Genomic DNA, 21177 nt, shown 5'->3' with positions numbered 1-21177 from the left:
AGTATGGATGGATTTGCTTACAGGTGGTGGTTTGGGGGGGTGGGGGGGGACTATACCCTTAATGGGCCTGCAGAGAAATGATCCCCAGGCAAGAACACAGTCTGTTTCAGCGTGACTCGGTAGTCAGTGTTGCTTTAGACTTGTGGAGTCTAACTCCGAGTGGTTTAGGCATAATTATTAATTATTTTAGGCACAAGACAATTTGATGAAAACTTTTCTGGTGATAACTCAATCTCCCATGAACAACAAATCATGTATAAGCTTCTTTGAGGAACAAAGTAAGCTAAATAAAGATTGGCCATGACTACATCAAAATCCTTTGTAAAGTACATAGGACACTTTCCATAAAGATAGGGTCTGTAGATGGACTGAGAAAAACAGGTTTATAGAAGGGTCTGGAGGATGGTGGTCTATTGCCAGAAAATCACTAGGCTAGAAAGCACATCCACTTCATCTTTCTGGTCAGAGAACAGGTTCTGCATTCCTTCCCTTGAAGGAACAAGCGTGGCTCACATTCCAGCTTCCTCCAGTGCTCAGCAGGGTGTACCCAAACCTCCTACGGGGTGCCAGGCACAGCGTGTGGCCAACACCACTTGACTGCTCTTTGACTACTGCCTCTAGTCTCCCAGCTGGATAGGGCAGTTCCGGCTGCAGCTGCAGCTGCGGGTAAGAAGCCCAGTGGTTAGCCTGAGTAGCACACTTAAAGCAAAAACAGGCAGAAACAGCTTTAATTTGCCAGGTCAGCTAAGAAAGCTGCTATCATTGAATTGAAAATGTACATAGTTATAACTTAGTTGTTTTTACTTACACTGAACAATAAAACATTGATCATATGGTAAGGATGAAATGTCAGCTCATTAATGAAAATTTAGTTGTAGTCAATTATTACATCAAGAGTTTATAATATTTATTACACATATCTATATTCTTTTCCAACAGATCCTTTAAGCACGTGTCTAGCCTGAAGGGAATCAAGGTTAGTATTTAATATTTTAAAGATATCAAGTAAATGAGATATGTGGGTTTTTTTACCTTAGTTTGTTTTAGCCCTTCAAAAAAAATAAGTATTTTATTTTCTCTTTTGGTTATTTTGTTTTTAAATGGTGTAACTTTTTAGTCTGCATCCACTGCATTTGAAAAATAGGAGTTATATTTTAAATTTTTAAACATTTTTATCAAGTGTGTAATGCCCATAAGCATTGGGCTGATTTTTCTCATTACTAACTCAAGGCCCAAATCAACCTGCCTAGAGAAACCTTCTGTGTTTTCTCACAGGCATTAGCTTGTGCCTTCCTCCACCTGTGCTTACAGCCACATCGGTACTGTCTCCTTTACACTTCCTTGTATTTCATTGAAAAATTCTGAATGACTAGACAGGAATGTCCCTGTTTACCCCCTGCAAAATGACCATGGCTGCATTGTACCCATAGTTCCCTCCTTTCTTGCTCTTACCATAAAGGCTTTGTACTAGGAACAGACCCTGCCGAAAGCCAGCAAGCACCAGACTTGTGTGGCATGCCTCGGCTTTCCCAGGGCTCAGGTTCCCTGATGGGCATTATCGCTTGTTCCCTCTAGCCCCGCCCTCTCCTGCAGTCAGTCTGCCTGTGTTCATTCTTCGTCCATGATCTACCTGTGTTAAACAAAAACCTTCTGGAACCTATGTTTCTCTCTACTACTCCTGTTTGTCCTTTTTATAGTGAATCGTCTTGAAAACCGTGTACATGGTCTCTTCCCCTCAGTTTACACACATGACGATGATGACTGCCAAGGCTGCCAGTGACACTCAGCCCCACAGTTGATGGCGACTGTGGATTTTAGCATACTGTAACCTTTCAGGAATAATGACACAGTTCCCGTGCCCCTGGTGGAGTACCTCTGTACCCTACCTGCACTTCATAATTGGCATCTGAGAGTACTGCTGAGTCCCCTCTGCTGGGTCTTCTGCACAGTTAACATTTTGGAATACCCAAAGCTAGTTTCAGCCCCTGTACAAGGATTTCCTCACTGGTTACTTTGGAGTCCTCACGGGGGGTCTGTGCTGCTAGCTTGGCTTCCTCTCAGAACAGCAGCCCCGGGCGGCTCTGTGCCAGATGCCCTCACCAAGCAGCCCACCGCTGGAGTGGTTACCTTAGGTTGTTTATCCCTTCTCTCCATCTCATTGGTTCTGCTTCCGTTCTCCCAATTGTACAGTTGCTCAAGCCAAACTGTACAACTTCGTTCTGTTTTTTGTTTCGCTCTCTGTGATATCAGACTGGTCTGCTCTGTCTCTAGGCCATTTCCTGAGTGTTCCCTTCCTTTTCCTCTTCTGGTGATTGTTTCATTCTCTCCAGTCACTCGTGTCTTTATGCCTGTCCCTTTAGAAACCATTCTCCATGTAATGGTGGTCGAATTCCACCCTTTCAGGCTTCCCTTCCCTTTCTGCCACAGACAACGACCAGATCTACCTTTCCTTAGCTCTTGCGTTCCTGTTAGCTTGAAATTACGAAGCTGATAACTATGTGTTCATCAGTCATGTTGTCTCCCTCCACTTTTCATCTGACCTCTTAGGCTGGCTCCTTCCCTGTGAGAAGGCACTGCTGTGACTGCAGAAGAGTCATTTCGTGTGCGTGTTCGGTCTCACTGTGCTCCTCCTCCAGATCACAAATGTATCACCAAGATTTTGTTTCATTTTGTCTTCAAGCAAGATCTCACTGTGTAGAGTGGGCTGTCTTTGAACTCACTCTGCAGCCCTGGCTTGCCCCAGACTGTAAATGAGGCACACATCCATTATTTACACATCTTGAGATCCTCCCATTGTGACCCCTTGAGTGCTGAGGTTACAACGGTGTATGTACCACTACACCTGGCTTCTTGTCCCCCCACCACCACCCTCATCTTCCATTCTCCTCTTCTGCCAAAATGTGAGTCCATGAGACCAGGGAAGTCATACTACTCTATAGGTGGCTTTTGAAAAACAAATGGAAGCCAATTCACCTTTAAAAAAAAAAAAAGGATTAGAAGTGTTTCTAATAAAACTTCTAAACCCAGAAATTTCCACAGTGCTTTACTTAGAACATTAAATATGACAGTTTGTGAACACCATTTCCATGTATAAATATTTATAAAAAGAAAAGCTGGCATTTACTGTTTTCTCTGCCCTTTGTGTAGATCACAGACAGCCAGAAGTCATCAGAAGACTCTGGATCCAGAAAGGATTCTTCCTCCGAGGTCTTCAGTGATGCAGCCAAAGAAGGGTGGCTCCAGTTCCGACCACTTGTCACAGATAAGGGCAAGGTAGTGCACCGTCTCAGCTCAAGTGACATCAGAAATTCAGGCCTAATAAGAGAAGTTGATACATGTGAGATTGTAAGGCTCCTGGGTACAGGGTGCATTCATAATAAAGGAAAATCTGATCAGTGGGGTAGTTCCCTGCATTTTGTCTTGAATGCTATCTACAAGTGGAGTACACCACCCTACAGTGTGAACAGAGAAATGGGGTATCTAGGAAGGAGCCCGGAGTCTCTTAATTACCAGGATTAGCTATCCTAGAGACTTTTAAGTCACTAAAGTAGTTCTCCGCATTAGTCATCTAGAAATATGTAGCCTAGTTCTTTTCAATTTCCTTTTTAATTTTTAGTTCATTTTATTTTACAAACACTAAATGATAGAAACTAGTATAATGGTATCAACATGTTCGTCAGTAGGTAGAATCCAACAAAATAAAATCTTTGCATAAGAAGACTTCAGTGTTGCCAAAAAATGTGAATTTGCAGAGAGTCTTGGCTATGGACAGGCCCGCTTTTCCATGCAGAGCTGATGATGTTAACGACATCATTTCTGTCAGTACACGTTCTTTCCAGGACTCTGCTTCTGGAGTGTTTTATCATGTCCCTGATTTAAAACTTGATTTTTTTTTTTTTTTTTTTTTTGTTACTTGTATTATGGTGGAGGTTTGGGGTTTTGTTCTTTTTGTTGTCAGAGAGAGATACAGCTCAGTGTTACAGCACTTGACTGATAGAAGCAATACTCGGAGTCATTCCCTAACACCAGGAGGAAAAAGAAGAATATTCAGTGGAATTTGTTGTTGTTGTTTATTTTGTTTTGTTTTGTGTTTTTTAGCTTTTTGCTCGTTTGGTTGGTTTTGGTTTTTCAACACAGGGTTTCTCTGTGTAGCTCTGGCTGACCTGGAACTCACTTTGTAAACCAGACTGGCCTCAAACTCGCTGAGATCCACCTGCCTCTGCCTCCTGAGCACTGGGATTAAAGGTGTGCGCCACCACTGCCCAGCTTGGAATTTTTTGTTTTGTGCACATGTCTTTACTACTTTTGTATTCATATGATCGTTATTAAAAACAAAACAAAAAAAGCAAACAGTACTAAGGCCACTTTGAGTGCATCTCTATCTAGCATGTTTTATTGGGTTCCAATATTCAGTTTTGTCTTCCCTTCAAAGGTGTCGTTGGGATTTCACTGTCTTTAGTGTTGGTTCAGATACATTTCCTAATTGGCATATATGTGACATTTTAAAAAATTGTACATTTTACATTTTTATTTATTGATTTTCTTATTTAGATAGGATCTCACTATGTTGCCTGGAACTTGCTAAGTAGACGAGGCTGCCTCACACTCAGAAACTCTGCTTCTTGTGTGCTGGGATAAAGATATGAATCACCAGGCCCAGTTACATTTTTAAATTTATCTGTGTGTGTGTGTGTGTGGAGTGATTGTCCTTATGCCATGGCAAGGACATGGAGGTCAGAAGAGAGACCATGGGAGTTGGTTGTCTTGTACTGTGTGGGTCTCTAGGAGCAAATGCAAATCAGGCTTGGGAGCATACACCTTTACTGACTTTTTTTATCCTTCCTCTTTTCGTGTGATTTCAAGTAAATGAGACATCTGCTGTACTCGGTATATAAGTATTCATATGAAAGGTATTAAGTAGTGATCCTGTCACAGAGTTCTAGCTGTGTATTGCATATTGACAAACGTGGGCCAATTACTGTTTTCTAGAGAGTCGGTGGCAGTATTCGGCCATGGAAACAGATGTATGTTGTCCTTCGGGGCCATTCACTTTACTTGTACAAAGACAGAAGAGAGCAGACAACACCATCAGAAGAAGAGCAGCCCATCAGTGTCAACGCTTGCCTGATAGACATCTCGTACAGTGAGACCAAGAGGAGGAATGTGTTCCGACTTACTACATCTGACTGTGAATGCTTGTTCCAGGCTGAAGACAGAGACGATATGTTAGCATGGATCAAGACTATTCAGGAAAGCAGCAACCTAAATGAAGAGGTATGTGGGTCAAATGTAATACTCTCACAGTATGTTCCCTAGGCTGACTAAAAGCACTAGATAGGTTATTTTTGTAAGAAATACAATGCTGTATTTTCAGTTATAAAAAGGAAAACTCAAGTATGCCTGCATTATTTTTTACTTACTGGAAAGTACTATTACTAAACAAGAAAAAGAGAGTATTCATATTCTCATATTTTCAGACACAACAAAGCACAGAGAGGAGCCTCGTGTCATCTTCCCGATGATTAATGTTGTCCCTGGTATCTGTGAGGAGGGTCAGGACACTTGTGGATATCAAACTCTGTGGGTGCTTAAGCTTCTTACATAGGACATAGACTCTGCAGGAACCTTTTTGACCGAATTACAAGCCTTTTTGATATTGACATTAGTATTGTTGTAGGCTAGGCTACAGTACCAATATTGACAAGTGGTATGTAAAGGCACTATGTTTTGTTTTGTTGTTTTGCTTTGATGAAGTTGTACAAGTAATATGCATCATATCCTGGTGTAATTATGCACTTCTCAGGAAACATATGCTATGAAAAATCACGTTCTAAGCCTTTAAAGAAACAAATAATGCTTTATGCTCTTAAGATTCTCTGGCTCACACCATCAGGATTGGCTTTGCAGCAGGGATTGTAGTAGTCAAGATTGTGCTTCTACCATGAGGGCGCTTAGCTTTCATTCTGTAGCTGCTCAGTGCAGTGTGTCAGCTGACTTGTGTGCAAAGAAGCTGAAGGTAGATTCAGCTTAAAAACTTACTTGGGTTTCTAATTAGCATACAGAGTGATAGGCTACGTTATGGTATTTTCATATGGAGGCTGTCATTGTTGATCCTTCTCCCTCACCCCCTTTCTTCCTGATTCCTTCGTCCTGCAGGTAACCTGCTCAAGTGGGTTTGGTGCCTCCTTATTTTTTCCTAACATCTTCTTTTTCCATACTTACAGTCCTTTTTCTAATTCTATGACCTGTACCCACATATAAACATGCATGCATGTAAAAGTCTAGAGTGTGCTTATGAAAGGAACATGCAATTTGTCTTCCTAAGCCTGGGCAAAGTAATAGTAAAAAGTGGAGAAGAGATTTGCTCGATGTGGATACACTGGGAAGAGGGACAAAGAGGCCAAGCGGGCTTCCCAGGACAGTCTTTGGGAATCTTGCATGAGGTTTCAATTTAAATAGAGGGCAGAAAGGCATGCCTAACCAAGCAGTCCTGGTCAGGGTGTGGTCCTGCCCATCATCATTGTGGCTCAAGTTTGACAAAGTTACAAAAGTTGAATTCTCTTTCTAGGAGACTGCCCCTCTAATTGACACCATGCATGACAATAGCAAGCCTTTCCTTCTTTCAGCATGAGATTCTGGGGGAAATTCCAACTTCTTGAGAACCATTGTTTCAATAATCTGATAGCCAAAGAGAGCATAATCTGTTAAAGTATTTTCATTCCTGCCTGTGTGGCTACATGTATTCCATTACACTCAAAATAAGACAAATTTTTTTAAAAAATGTTTGCAGACACATACCAGTATATAATTGTAATTGCTACAAATACAGTTGTTCCTGTTTGCTCAGCTCTGGGTTCAACTTAGAGCACAGGACAAAGAGGGTTTTTGATGAACTGTCCCTTGATGCCACCTGACTAGTCCTAATTCACTGTTCCTAATCAAGTTTATCTTTAGCAAATTCTGGTGGAGTTTTCCATCTTTGACTCAGTGGTATTATTATCAAATGCTCATTTTTCCTGGTACAAGAGAAGTTAGCTTTGTGCTCCCTCCCACTCATGCACTTTATGTAGCATATTAATTCAGGAGGTATTGAATCCCTGTGACTTAAGAATTATCCTAGGTGCTGCATAAATACAGGAAATACACAGCAAACTCACTTGCAGAGGCAGCAGGCAATTGGACCATCTGCTTCGTAGTGGCAGCTCCACTGAGAACAAGTCATGGTTGATTTAGTAGCAAGCCTCAAAGCCACGCTTACCCTCTGCCTCTAATAGTCTAATAACCCCTTTACATTGTTACCTTCTGCTCCTTCTGTAGGACACTGGAGTTACCAACAGAGATCTAATTAGTCGAAGAATCAAAGAGTATAACAGTCTGCTAAGGTGAGAATCCTACCATGCCTATGGTTAATGTAGATGTCACATGTACAGTGTTTTAGAAAGTTTTCTTTCTTTCAACAGCAAAACAGAACAGTTGCCAAAAACACCTCGCCAGAGTCTTAGCATCAGGCAAACTTTGCTTGGTGCTAAATCAGAGCCAAAGACTCAAAGCCCACATTCTCCAAAGGAGGAGTCAGAGAGGAAGCTTCTCAGTAAAGGTACCGGCAACAAGGGGTTAAGCTGGAATCATGAGGGTGTGTTTTTGCTTTACTGTGTTATCTTTACCAGCATACACAGTCAGGTCAGCTAGCTCAAAGCTCACTGTAGACACAGTACAAGCTCAGTGGACATTTTCCTTTAAGGCAAAGCCAGAGGCATCTGTTTTTTGAGAGAGGGCAGGAGAACACACAGCCACATGAAGGCACTTTTACAGATGTGAGTGGCCAGATACATCGCTGTAAGACAGAGGTAGTGCTTCCCTACCTCTTACCTTCTGTCTGAAAGGGAAGAAATAGAACTGTATCTGACACGTTATATGGACAGATCGGAGGTAAGGTAGTGTAAGAAGAGAATAATTGTGAATGTAGATGGTTTTATAGTATAAGACTACAGTTAAGCATTGATGAATTGTATAGTCTTGTTTCTGTTTTTTTATAACATCATCTTATTTTATTAACAATCAAAAGATGATACCAGTCCCCCCAAAGACAAAGGTACTTGGAGAAGAGGCATTCCAAGCATCGTGAGGAAGACGTTTGAGAAAAAGCCGGCCGCCACAGGGACCTTCGGAGTTAGACTGGATGACTGCCCTCCTGCCCACACCAACCGGGTAGGAGAGCCCAGCCATCTATCTGTTCTTCTACACCAGTGTCTATGATAATGGGGCCTGGGTGCACAGCCCTTCAGATAAAGGGGCTGCCTGCCCATCTAATGCACTGTCCTCCCATAGGACGACTGCTCTGTTGGCCGAGTAATTTTTATCTTCAAGCTTTTTATCTAACATATTAACTCTGAACTAGAGTGGTAATTTAATCAGAAATAATCAGTAGGAATTCATTTTCAAACTTCGGTACTGTGTTAAATAAAATGCTGGTTTCTTGTTTTGCAGTACATTCCTTTAATCGTTGACATATGTTGCAAATTAGTTGAAGAAAGGGGTCTTGAGTATACAGGTATATACCGGGTTCCTGGCAACAACGCAGCCATTTCAAGCATGCAGGAAGAGCTCAACAAGGGAATGGCTGACATTGACATACAAGATGATGTAGGTTCATTTCTGTTGGGCTAACTGATTCATTTTTTTTTCCTTTCATAATGTTGACCACAAACATTGTATTTCTGTTTTGCATACCCAGAAATGGCGAGATTTGAATGTGATTAGCAGTTTACTAAAATCCTTCTTCAGAAAGCTCCCGGAGCCTCTCTTTACGAATGGTGAGTTAGCTCCACAGACTACACCAGAGGAAAAGGCTGAGCCTGTTCTAGAAACCATAATCAAACCAGAAAAATGAGGGATGAAGGAAACAACATTTATCTCGGGTCTAAATTAAATGAAAAACATAGTTAAGAACTGGTTTTGGTCATTTGTAGTCTTTTAATAAATTTTGGCGAAAATCATTTGCTAAATTGATACGCTTCAGTAAAATGGAAATAAGATCTATATTGGCATATGCTTGTCATTAAGCTAAAAATGTTACTGTTCATCAAATTCTCTGGACATAAAGTATAGTGAAAGGACCCTGTGCTAGGTGCTACTGTTAGGTAGGGATAATGGACAGGCTAACTAAATGCCGGACTAACTAAATGCTTCAGAGTCGTCCCACTGAGAGAACTCTCCTCTGATTGATGGGAAACTTGGAGACCATTGAGAACCATCTCCATCCCACCTGTAAATTTTGGAGGTGTATATTTAGAGATGCATGGAAGTCTTGTACGTTTTAAATCGTGGTTCCTTGAACAAAGTGAGACTGCATTTCATTCTAGCAGTTAACCTACTTCTCTTCTTCCTATGAATGCCAGACAAGTATGCTGACTTCATTGAGGCCAATCGGAAGGAAGACCCTCTGGATCGGCTGAGAACGTTAAAGAGACTAGTAGGTATCACTTTTACTTGGGGAGGTGCACCTCAAATGCAGCATTTAAATCCATCCTGAAAATAATATGTTCCAGATTCACGATCTGCCTGAGCATCACTTCGAGACACTGAAGTTTCTCTCAGCCCATCTGAAGACCGTGGCAGAAAACTCAGAAAAAAATAAGGTACATCGATGAAGTGAACTCTCTGGCCTCAGTGTGCGACTTGGCCTTCATTACTCTGGGCTAAAGGGTTGTTTTTGTTTTTGTTTTTTTCCACCGAAGCCTAAGGGTGCCTCAGACTGGGCTGGCTAGGTCTTTCTGAACATCACCCCACAGCAAGGCTCCACAGGCAGCAGCTGTCCTCTTGTGAAGGGAATTTCATTTAGAAATGTTTCATCTTACATTCATCCAGCAAGAAAAATAAAATTCAGAATTTTATTTTTGTTTTCAGCTTTATATCACTAGTTTGAGTAGGTGGCATATGTGTGTGATAAACCAGCCAAAGGGTACCAGACGTATGCCGAAATGTCTGTAGTTTCCTATTAGGTATGATACTTTTTTTCCATGATACCCCATTATCATACACCACAGAATTAGCTGTTCTAAGGAGTATCAAATATTCAGCTCATGTTCAGGTTTTCTTACCTTTTTAAAAAGGGTTTTTACAGTACAGTTATTTCTTTAAACATCTAGATAAGATTCACACATTGTATTTCACTGGTCCATTTTAGTCTTAATTTCCCATCCTTTTGCTTAGTCAGTGAATGATTATTACCTGAATCCATTCTGTCAAAAGGTTTAAATGATTCTCCTTCTAACTCAGGTCATTCATTAAAGTTCTCTTCTGATGATCATATTGGGTTTTGGAGGGAAAACATTAAAGAGAAAGCTAAGGAGTATGGCTAACACTCCTCTTCCTAAGATTGCTTCCTGCCCGCCCGCGGGAGGCACAGCTCAGTGGTCCAGCAGTGCACCATTGTCACCCTGTTTGAGCAGATGGAGAAGACCACCCATTGCCTCAGCACCTTCCAGGTGCTCATTGTCTTCAGTTGAGAGAGCTCTGAAAGGTTAAGAGGGGGGAAACACCAAACCCAAAGATGTCAGCCTACTGAGCTGTCTGAAAGTTTGTACAGAAAATCAAAGTCTTCCCAATATAATTACTTCTAGCTGGAATATTTCCTAGTTGGTATCCTTGAAGGATGGCATGTCATTCTTCAGTTTTGCTAGACAATAGTGTTGGTTTGTTTTAAGACAGGCTCTCTGTGTAGCTGCCCTGGAACTTGCTCTGTAGACCAGGCTGGCCTCAGACTCAGAGATCTTGTCTACCTCCTGAGTGCTGGAATTAAAAGCATGAGCCACAACACCTGGTTCAGTTTTATTCTTTTAGAAATCTGTCCTAAAATTTTACTTACTTAGGGATTTTTTTGAGAAAGGAGTTTAGGAGCTGGTCTTGAACTCAGATTTATGGAGCCTGTGTGTCCTTAAAGGTGTTGTCCTCTTGCCGCCTCCCAGCAAATGTTAGAGCCACAGGTGCAGGGGCTTTTGCCTAGCCTTGAGAACAAAATGGTATTTTATTTCCTTGACTCTTCTTTTTTTCACCATTAACGTATTCATTCACTTTAGATCCTGATTGCAGGCCCCTTCTCAATCCCTGCTTCACACAGCCGCTTCCCCCACCCCTCCTTTTCACCTCTGAGAAGGGGGAGGTTCCACTCTACCCTGGCGCCTCAAGTCACTGCAGCACAAGGCACATCTCTCCCACTGAGGCAGACAAGGCAGGCCAGTTAGGGGAACAGGATCCACAGGCAGGCAACGGAGTCTGGGTAAGCTCCCACTCCAGTTGTTAGTGTGAAGACCATGCTGCACGTCTGCTATACATGTGCAGGGGGCCTGGGGGAGGGGGTTGGAGGGATAGGTCCAGCTTTTGTATACTCTTTGGTTGGTCCTTGACTTTTTAACCTAATTTTTTAGAACTTATATGTACAATTCAAACAATTACCAGAAACAAACAAACTAGGCCAAGTGTCATCTTTTATATGTAACAGCGAGCAAAAATTTACTCACATAAGACAGACATGTCTGTACATAAATATTAATGTATATCATTATTCTAAAGACTTAAATAAAGCTATAAGCAAGAGTCTGCTGAATACCTGACAGAGTATTTGATGTGGTTGACTTTGGCCACTCTTACCAGCACATAAGATGATGGCATATTTCAGAACAGGACACAAATGCTGGTGCCCAAATCCTTCCCAAAGGTCGCATTTTATTTTAGTAAGTCATTAATCTAGGAAAATCCTACTTTTAGTGAGAGTTTATTTTTCTGCACTGACTGTAGTATGACATTACATATAACATAGTTAAAAGACAAGAGACAACTGTCTCAGTAGAGGAGAAAGGCTGAGGCTTTTGTCTGGTGACTGCATGCACAGGCCAGTGCCTCACAGATAATGGAGAACTGGGGGGCCCGAAGGATGGAGGTAGGTCTCTCTCTCTCTCTCTCTCTCTCTCTCTCTCTCTCTCTCTCTCTCTCTCTCTGGCATTTTTTTGAGTTTTGTGGTGATTTTTCTTTTTAAATATCCTGACAGCTTTTTCAGATTGGTTAAAGTTTGGGTTCTTAAGATTGATTGAGGTTATTTAACACTTTAATCAAAACTTAAGCCCAAAGTAACGTTAAAAAAACAAAACAAAAAAACAAAACAGGATCCAGTCTATAATTGGACAAGAAATTCAGAATAGTATGCCAATGGATGTACGAACTGATCAGAAGAATGTCATGCTAGGAACGAAGCAAGGCTAAGCCCAGAACGTGAGGAGAGTTGCGTGAGTTAAAAGTGAATCAGACGGTTATCTTCAGACTTGTTTTCCTCGGTTAATGATTTTGATGTATGACATGAAGAAGACTCTGGAACCTTGCATGTATCTCTAAGTCCTTTGTCCCTTCCTTCCAGGTCCCAAGGGACAGAATTCCTTATTCTTAAATTTCACTTATTTTCTTTTCTCGACACCTAATCCTTCTTTGTTAATTAAGAATAGTTGGTTGATTTGGTTCAAAACTAATCAAAGACTTCTTGGAAAAAACACAAAGGGCAATTAGGCTTCACACATTATCACTCAAGGATTTGCTCACAAGAAACAATCTAGGAAAAATGTGCTTCTCTTCATCCATTTGTACTTTTTCATCAAAAAGAGCATTCCATAAATAAATTTCAGCAACAAAATGCTACTGCCGCCGTGGAGATTTAGTCTAATTGTCTGTGCTCATCTTTCCTTTCAGATGGAACCCAGAAACCTAGCGATCGTTTTTGGTCCAACTCTAGTGAGGACGTCAGAAGACAACATGACCCACATGGTCACACACATGCCTGACCAGTACAAGATCGTAGAGACTCTCATCCAGCATGTAAGTTCACACTGCATCTCTTCCTGCAAGTTCACTTTCGTCAGCTGACAGTTGGTAGGACAAAGTCGCCTCTACTGCTTTTTTCCCATAAGACATTTCCCTTATTTCTGTGCTGTTCCTAAGATAGAACTACACTTTGGGGGTTATTTAATTATTCTCACCTTTTTTATTTTGAATTTTAGCATGACTGGTTTTTCACAGAAGAGGGTGCTGAAGAGCCTCTTGTAAGTATTGTCCGCGCGTGCTCAGCTCCTTTCATGTGGGACACAGGCTCCTTCTTGACGCCACGGCCATCTTGGTCTTCTGCTTTGTGTGCTGTTATCAGCTTTGTACCCCGGAAGCAGGCGACTAGCTTCTCAGTTGCTGACTTGATAAGAATATAGCTGTGGTGCCTACTTTACCATTAGTGACATCTGACCATTGCGAAATTAAACTTGTGCTCCATATAATAATGAATCTTTTACTAAATGTTGTTTGAATTTTAAAGAAAGTTGCCTTTGAAGAGATGATGAAGAGCTCTTTGTTTGTTAACCATAGACAGCAGTGCAGGAGGAGAACACAGTAGAGTCCCAGCCAGTACCAAACATAGATCATTTACTCACCAACATTGGAAGGACAGGCGCGCTCCCTGGAGATGTATCAGGTAACTCTTGTCTGGGCGGTACTGACTCTAGGTTTACTAGACCTTCCTATAAAGTGAAACAGCGAGCAGCCATAAGTAACACTCCATATGGGTTGTTTTCTCTTCCTTCTTTCTTCTTCCTTTTCCTTTTCCCTTCTACTAATAAGAACTTCGACCCACCTTTTCTGATTGATGTCACCGCCTTCCGGCGACTGTACCATATTGACAGTGCATGAGTGGGGCTGTGTGTCAGGATGGGAAGCTGAGAGCGATGAGCATGCGAACCACTGTTTTGTTTTATTTTTTTTTAATTCACAGTTTCCATGTAATAGTCATCACAAGGTAAAACAGATCTATGCTGCTGAATATGTGGTTGCTGTGACGGCAGAAAGAACGGTTAGACTGAATGCTTAGTTCTGTTGGGGACCAGGTCTGTGAGGGCGGCAAGCCATGGATGCTGAGCTGCCCCTCTCAGTCCTGTCATGTCACTAGAGACGTCACAGTCAAAGTCATTCTATGTGACCTTGATTTTCTTCTCTCTCCTACTGCCACCCTAACGCTTGGTTAAGTATTAGCATTTGATAGGCTCCGGATGAGAACGTCTCCTGCCAAACTGTCGCACTAATCTGGCATGCTATTTCATACCATGTTCTCCCTTTGTCTCTAGTTCTTGTTTTAGCTCTAAAGGGTTTTTTCAGCACTTACTGACACAGGCAAATCTATACTGATGTTGCACAGGCGAAGTGGGAGGAGTCTATCACACGGTAATGTCACTAGTGGATTCTGTGATGTCTCTGATGGACAGCTGGAGCTGTAGGAAGAAGGAGGACTGCTGTCCACACTGTAGCTGCCTTGTCTGCAGAAACCCCCGGTTCTTGTAAATGCCAGCCTCGCTGATCTGTGGTGTAAACGTCTCTCTTAAGAATATTGTAAACAGATCACTACCACTCTCTTAAAGTTTTTCTGCTGTCTCTTGTTATTTCTGAAGCAGACCCTGAGGAGAAATAGCATGGTATGGTCAACCGGTTCTTAAAGTCATAAAGCATTTAGCCATGTGTTAAAAGGGGCGTGGCACGGGCCCAGCTCATTAATTTTGAAAATCATTCTCCTAAAAGTTCAAAGATAAAATTCTAAAATTGATATTTATTCTTCATAGCGCTGGCCCCTTCCTACCCTCTTTATACTTGTATAATATGAGTTTTTGCCAGACAGCAAAATTATGGTCTCCATTTCTCCATTTCCATAATAGCATTTGTTAATAGATACTTACAAACCTGGTAGCAATTTAACCAAACTAACCAAAAGGATCCCTGACTGCACAGATGTGAAGCTGGGGTCAAGTACAAAACTAGAATCATCTAAAGAAACCAAAAGTGACCTGGAGGCAAGGTCATCCTAATGCCTTTGTCGCATCCATTTGCATCTGGGATATGCTCGTATAAATTCCAATCTGACAGTCTGACAAAAATCAACACGTACACCAGTTGAGTGTTTCAATTTGTAGCTAGGGCAGCCAACAGTCTGGAAAGTTCTACATTGTGTATCAGTCTCAGATACAAGATGTGGGACATAATTTTTAAAGGTCTTCAAGCTTCTTTATTGCTAGATTCACTATGTAGAAAGTAAACACTAGTGTTTCTGTTTTGTTTAGCACAGGGCTCCTTTGCCATTCCTATCATTGAGCTGGTTCTGCCTACAATTCACAGCATCCTTTCATGGCGGTGGCTTTCTGTGGTGCAGCTTGCATCTTTGTGAGCTCTGACTATCCACTGTGTTCTTTTGTTTTGAGTTTTGCTTTCACATTTTGTTCTGTGCCTGTCCTCTTCATAAGTTTTGCATTGTTTGTTGAAAGCAGTGAAACTTGGCTCCGACTAACCACATTTTATTTACTTCACACAGATTCAGCTACAAGTGACTCTACAAAATCTAAGGTAAGTTGTTCCGTACAGCTGGAAAACACATCAAGGTAGCTTTGGGTTGGGGCTGACTTTCATTGTTAGCATACAAGTGTACTCCTCACTGGAGCCAGAATAGAAGAAGGCTGGAAAGTACAAGATTGTAAGTTGGAAAAGTACAATTATGGGAACAGTTTAGCATGATGCAGACAACGGTGGTTTATTTACATTGTCAAATTGAGTAACATAAAAGCAGGGAGAATGGGATAGAAAATCTCCACTTAAGCTAGGATGATGGCATGGGCTTGAGACAGGAGGATAACCAGTTATATAGGCCAGGTATTGCTATATAGTAAGACAGTCTCAAAACACATATAAAACACAAATATAAGGCAGGTGGGTGAGTTTATCCACCAAGTCGCTTCTCACTAACTCTTAGAGTGTGCTTCTGTTGCTATGACAAGTGCCGTGACCAAGAGCAACAGAGAGTAAACAGTTCATCTCACCTATACCTTCAGGTCACAGCCTGTCATTGAGGATGCCAGGGCATGAACAGGAGGCAGAAACCACAAAAGAACAGTGCTTGCTGGCTCACTCAGGTGCTCATGCTCAGCTGGCTTCCTTTACGGTGAGGACCACTCACCTAGACACGTGTTGCCTACAGTGACCATCACGGCTCAGTTAGAATCAGACGGTCCACACACACTTGCCCATATTCCAGGCTGTGCTGAGTAACCCCTCAACTTCAGGCAACTCCACACTATCAAGTTCACATCTAAAGCTGAGTAGTGCATCCACTGAGGTTTTTTGCTCACTTAAACATATACTTTTACAAGCCTTTTACCTTAAACTCATTAGCTGGTAAATCTTACACACATACACAGTGACCTAGTTAATTATAGTACTAATGATAATATGGTAAATAGTGTAGTTTCTGTCTCCCATGAACAGGGACATCTCCTACATCATCACAGTCTTATCATCATAGTCAGGATGCTAAAGTGAGCATGATACATTATTATATAAAGTAGTTTTTATACATACTTTTCCAGTTACCTGAATATTCTTTAACCCCACTCCTCCCAACCCCAGCCTAGGAATAATCAGGAATCATTGCTTACATTCAATTGTCATGTCTCCTTAGTCTTTGTAGATCTCACACACTTTTCTTTCATTGTTTGAAATGGTCTCAGTGTGTAGACCTGGCTAGCCTGGGACACATCATCTGGTCTCAACTTTCCAACTATATCGCTATACTTAACTACAGATGATAGCTTTGAAATCAGAAAGACACGTTTGAAATTTCTACTCCTTTCACTAGACGTCCGCCCCTTTCCTTGTCTGCTCATCTTACATTGTTCTGTACTATGCCTGTGGGGTAGTGAACACTCCGATAGCTATAAGTTTTCAAATTGTAGAAAAGCAGAGTCGTTTCCCCAACATACAGAATTAGAGAATTTTAAAGATGATATAATCTAGGTGCTTCTTATCTAAACACCAAATTGAGATGCAAAAGGAGAAACCAGCCCTACTATATGCCCTACAGAACATGCTGGAGACAGGAGACCAGGTCCCCTAACTGAGCCCCGCTTCAGCCATGGCCCCCTAGTGCCAAGGAGAACATGAAGGAACAGAGAAACCCATAGGAATACCCTGGGTGCATTCCTATGCATGCTTAGAAACCCATTATACCACATAAAAGCATAGTCAGGGAGACCTGTGACTCGCCCTTCAGAAGGCCTTAGGATAGCAGTTTAGCTTAAGATGATTTTTGCAGTAGAAAACTATATTCTTGAATCCATTACTCCACAAATCTTTTTGCTTAACTCTGTACTCAAGACTGTGTTCTAGAACAAGGACTCATCTGCCTCCCAGCCACTTGCTCAGCAGACAGACCTTCTGAACAAACTCATTAAATAGTTGTCATCACAAACTTGTAATAAACAGCAGTGACTCTTAGAGTACTGGAGTGTTTCATGGCAAGGATTTACAACCTTTTAAGTAGTCTGTGTCATTTTAATTTTCTACTTTTGCTGTTACATGAGATGAGTGAAGTCTTTACTAATCTGATTTACCCAAGGCAAATCCCTGAAGATCCACTCTTGGTGAGGTAATGGGAGCCAGAGACCCCTTAGCTGAATGAGTGCATCAGGTACAGCATCAGTACCAATTCTTGTTCACAATTAGAAAGTTGAATTAAGCCATACAATCCTGATCATGTCTGAATATTAAACTATGGCAGAATGGTGTGCACCTAATTTTCCCTTTTGGGTGTTTGAGATAGGATCTCACTGTGTAGTTGAGGCAGCCTTGGAACTTGTCTTCTTCCTGGCAGCCTCCCAGGTACTGTGATTACAGATATGTACCATCACACCTGGCAGAATACTGCTTAACTCTTCTACTTGTAGAACAGATTAAGGAAGTAGGAATATTTGAGCATTGTGGATATGGAGAAAACCAATAGGGAAATTAATAAGAACTGGGAAACCTAAGTACCCTTAAGCATGATAGAGAGACATATCTATCATGATGTGGCAAAAAAATGGTACTGGTAATTAAATAAGTTGATTTTGATGTAAATTCAAAGGGGAGTATTAAATGTACTGTGCTGTGGTTGCATCTAGCACATCAGTAGACTTCAGTTCTTTAAGGACTGTCTGGGGACAAGCCAGCCTTGGACAGTGTTCATAGCCTCATCCTTCTGCTTGTTTCCTAGGGCTCCTGGGGATCCGGGAAGGATCAGTATAGCAGGGAACTGCTTGTATCCTCCATCTTCGCAGCCGCTAGTCGCAAGAGGAAAAAGCCGAAAGAGAAAGCCCAGCCCAGCAGCTCCGAGGATGAGCTAGACAGTGTGTTTTTTAAGAAGGAGAATATGGAACAGAGTCACAATGAAATTAAAGAAGAGTCCAAAAGAGAAAGTGAGACATCAGGTAGAAAGCAGAGGGTCGTCGTTGCCAAAGAAAGTAACACTAAGAAAGACACGGGTACAATGAAGGAGGAGAAGAAGATGCTATCGGAAGATCCATCCCCACCACACAGCTCCAAACGCAACAGGTCACCAACTCTCAGCTGTCGCCTGGCCATGCTGAAGGAGAGCCCCAGATCTCTTCTGACACAGAAGCCTCACTGTGAAGAGACAGGGTCTGACTCTGGCACTCTGCTTAGCACGTCTTCCCAGGCTTCTCTAGCGAGGTCCTCGACTAAAAAATCCACCAGTCCGGAAACCAAGCACAGTGAGTTTCTGTCCAGTGCTGGTACCATCACCTCAGATTATTCTACCACATCATCCACTACCTACTTGACTAGCCTGGACTCCAGCCGCCTGAGCCCTGAGGTGCAGTCAGTGGCAGAGAGCAAGGGGGACGAGGCAGATGATGAGAGGAGCGAGCTGGTGAGTGAAGGACGCCCAGTGGAGACGGACAGTGAGAGCGAGTTCCCCGTGTTCCCCACTGCCCTGACTTCAGACCGGCTGTTCCGAGGAAAGCTACAGGAGGCTGCCAGGGTGAGCCGCAGGAACTCTGAAGGCAGTGAAGCCAGCTGCACTGAGGGAAGCCTCACACCAAGTTTAGACAGCCGCAGGCAACAGTTCAGCTCCCACAGGCTGATCGAATGCGACACACTGTCCAGGAAGAAGTCTGCTCGCTTCAAGTCAGACAGTGGGAGCCCCGGAGACACCAGGACTGAGAAAGAAACGCCTGCCCTGGCTAAGATGTTTGATGTCATGAAGAAAGGCAAGTCAACAGGGAGTCTCCTGACACCCAGCAGAAGTGAATCCGAAAAACAGGAGGCCACTTGGAAAACAAAAATAGCAGATCGCTTAAAACTGAGACCCAGGGCACCCGCAGACGACATGTTTGGAGTTGGGAATCAAAAACCTACTGCAGAGACAGCAAAAAGGAAAAACATCAAACGTAGACACACGCTTGGAGGCCACAGAGATGCTACTGAAATCAGCGTCCTGAGTTTCTGGAGAGCACATGAGCAGAGTGTGGACAAAGAGTCCGAACTTTCAGCTGTGAATCGGTTAAAACCCAAATGCTCAGCCCAGGACCTCTCCATCTCAGACTGGCTCGCCAGGGAGCGCATCCGCACCAGCGCCTCCGACCTTAGCCGAGGCGAAGGCCTCGAGCCCCAGGCTGAGAGCCCCAGCGTGCTGGGAACAACCACCAGTGCCCACAAACCACTGTCTCAGCAGCCGGAAGCTGGGGATGCAGCCAGCACCTCCGCTTCAACCAGCCAGCCCCCTCTCTCCACGCCACCACAGTCACCTGACCAAATAAACGGAGAAAGCTTCCAGAACGTGAGCCAAAATGCTAGTTCTGCAGCCAACACCCACCCTCACAAACTATCTGAAAGTCCTGACACTAAAGCAGAGTCTCCTCCCTGCCTTTAAGGTGGGTCTATCCACTCTAGCAAGGAAAAACTACTGTTACACAGTTCAGTAACTTTGTAAATATTTTTCTTGTACCAGAATTGTTATTATGCAGCCTTGGTTTGGGCTGGATTCACCATTTTGCACTGTGAAATAGCTTTACAGTGCATTACTACAGCCAGAAGAACACACATATATATTTAAAAGTATATTGGATAGTTGTATACAAATAAGCAAGGTGTTTGTTGCAACTCACTACATAGTATATTCCCCAAATTACTGAAGAAAGTCGCTGCCTCCTGCAGCCAACTTGTTCTTTTGGTTCCTCACTAACAAAAGTGCCTCATGATAAAAGTACATTTGATTTTTAGGGTGCCATATTGTTGAAATTAGATAACGTACATTGAATAAATGAATGCATTTTATCAGTAACAGGTTTCTTCACATTTACCAGTTAACACATGTGGATATGGAACTTCCATTCTTTAGTCATTCCAGGCGGATCTGAGTTTTATATTCAAACTTTTAATACAGTTTTTGAGTTTTGTGTGACTTGAATTTTTAATCTTTCTGTAAAATACGTAATAACTTAAATGAACATATTCTATGTGTATCTTTTCTTCAGATACCAGATTTGATATAAATGTTGTAACATAGGTGTGTAGATAGTGGCTCCTGGATGGAACTGGCTTCTTACTGAGAAGAATATAATTCTGCATGAGGACTTTACCCAAACCTGTGTCATGCCTGTGTGCATACCTAATTAAACACTGGAAATAAAATTGTTTTGGTGAACTTTGCACTGTTGGGAGCTTACTCTGTTTTACAATGCTGTCTGTTTATATATTACCTATTGTTACCTTTTAAAGATTACCTCTGTTCGCACAGTCCTTCCACCTTTCCCTTTCCTTGAGTGGCTGTGAATGATCTCTCGGGAGTGCTTGCAGAACTCCAGTGCATAGGAAGTACGTAGTAACTCCAGCTACAGCACTGTGTCACTTACTTAGTAACTCCAGCTACAGCACTGTGTTGCTTACTTAGTAACTCCAGCTACAGCACTGTGTTGCTTACTTAGTAACTCCAGCTACATCAGTGTGTGTTGCTCACCTTTTCTTGAGGCACATTAAGTAATCGAAGGCTCTTGGCTGGGGGTTGGGGGGGCGGGTGTCACTGAATAAAGGCTCATGGAGGGCACTAGGCAAGGGCTGGTATGGGATGCTAAGCAAAGGCTTTTGGGCTCTAAGAGTTCTTCCAGGACTACACTTCCTAGCTGTGTAGCATGTTAGATTGTAACTAATGAATTAGCTCCTCATGTAGACAGTGACAACCGTTCTTCCCAAAGTGGCATGTTATAAATAATACTTATATAAAATCTACATGCATTAGGATTTGATGACCCTATTAGGAGTCCCTGGGGCCAGAGATTC

At 42.3% G+C, this 21177-nt stretch overlaps 1 protein-coding gene across 5 annotated transcripts in view; it reads left to right on the top strand.

Annotated features, from left to right (window-relative positions):
* Arhgap21 (Rho GTPase activating protein 21) overlaps positions 1-20550 on the top strand; it is a 122328-nt gene extending 101778 nt beyond the window's left edge. For all 5 annotated transcript variants that reach the window (XM_034509890.2, XM_076939594.1, XM_076939596.1 and 2 more), the window contains 15 exons: positions 940-976; positions 3148-3273; positions 4990-5274; positions 7318-7382; positions 7461-7597; positions 8066-8208; positions 8488-8643; positions 8735-8813; positions 9399-9472; positions 9549-9638; positions 12736-12861; positions 13044-13085; positions 13399-13504; positions 15383-15414; positions 18095-20550. In XM_034509890.2, coding sequence (XP_034365781.1) covers positions 940-976; positions 3148-3273; positions 4990-5274; positions 7318-7382; positions 7461-7597; positions 8066-8208; positions 8488-8643; positions 8735-8813; positions 9399-9472; positions 9549-9638; positions 12736-12861; positions 13044-13085; positions 13399-13504; positions 15383-15414; positions 18095-19771 — 3175 coding nt within the window. In that variant the 3' untranslated portion in view covers positions 19772-20550. The remainder of the gene's footprint in view (positions 1-939; positions 977-3147; positions 3274-4989; positions 5275-7317; positions 7383-7460; positions 7598-8065; positions 8209-8487; positions 8644-8734; positions 8814-9398; positions 9473-9548; positions 9639-12735; positions 12862-13043; positions 13086-13398; positions 13505-15382; positions 15415-18094) is intronic.
* The last annotated feature ends 627 nt before the right edge of the window (positions 20551-21177 follow it).

This window comes from Arvicanthis niloticus, chromosome 8 (genome assembly GCF_011762505.2).
Source record: "Arvicanthis niloticus isolate mArvNil1 chromosome 8, mArvNil1.pat.X, whole genome shotgun sequence".
Classification (NCBI taxonomy): Eukaryota; Metazoa; Chordata; class Mammalia; order Rodentia; family Muridae; genus Arvicanthis; species Arvicanthis niloticus.
This window is presented reverse-complemented; position numbering and strand designations above follow the sequence as displayed.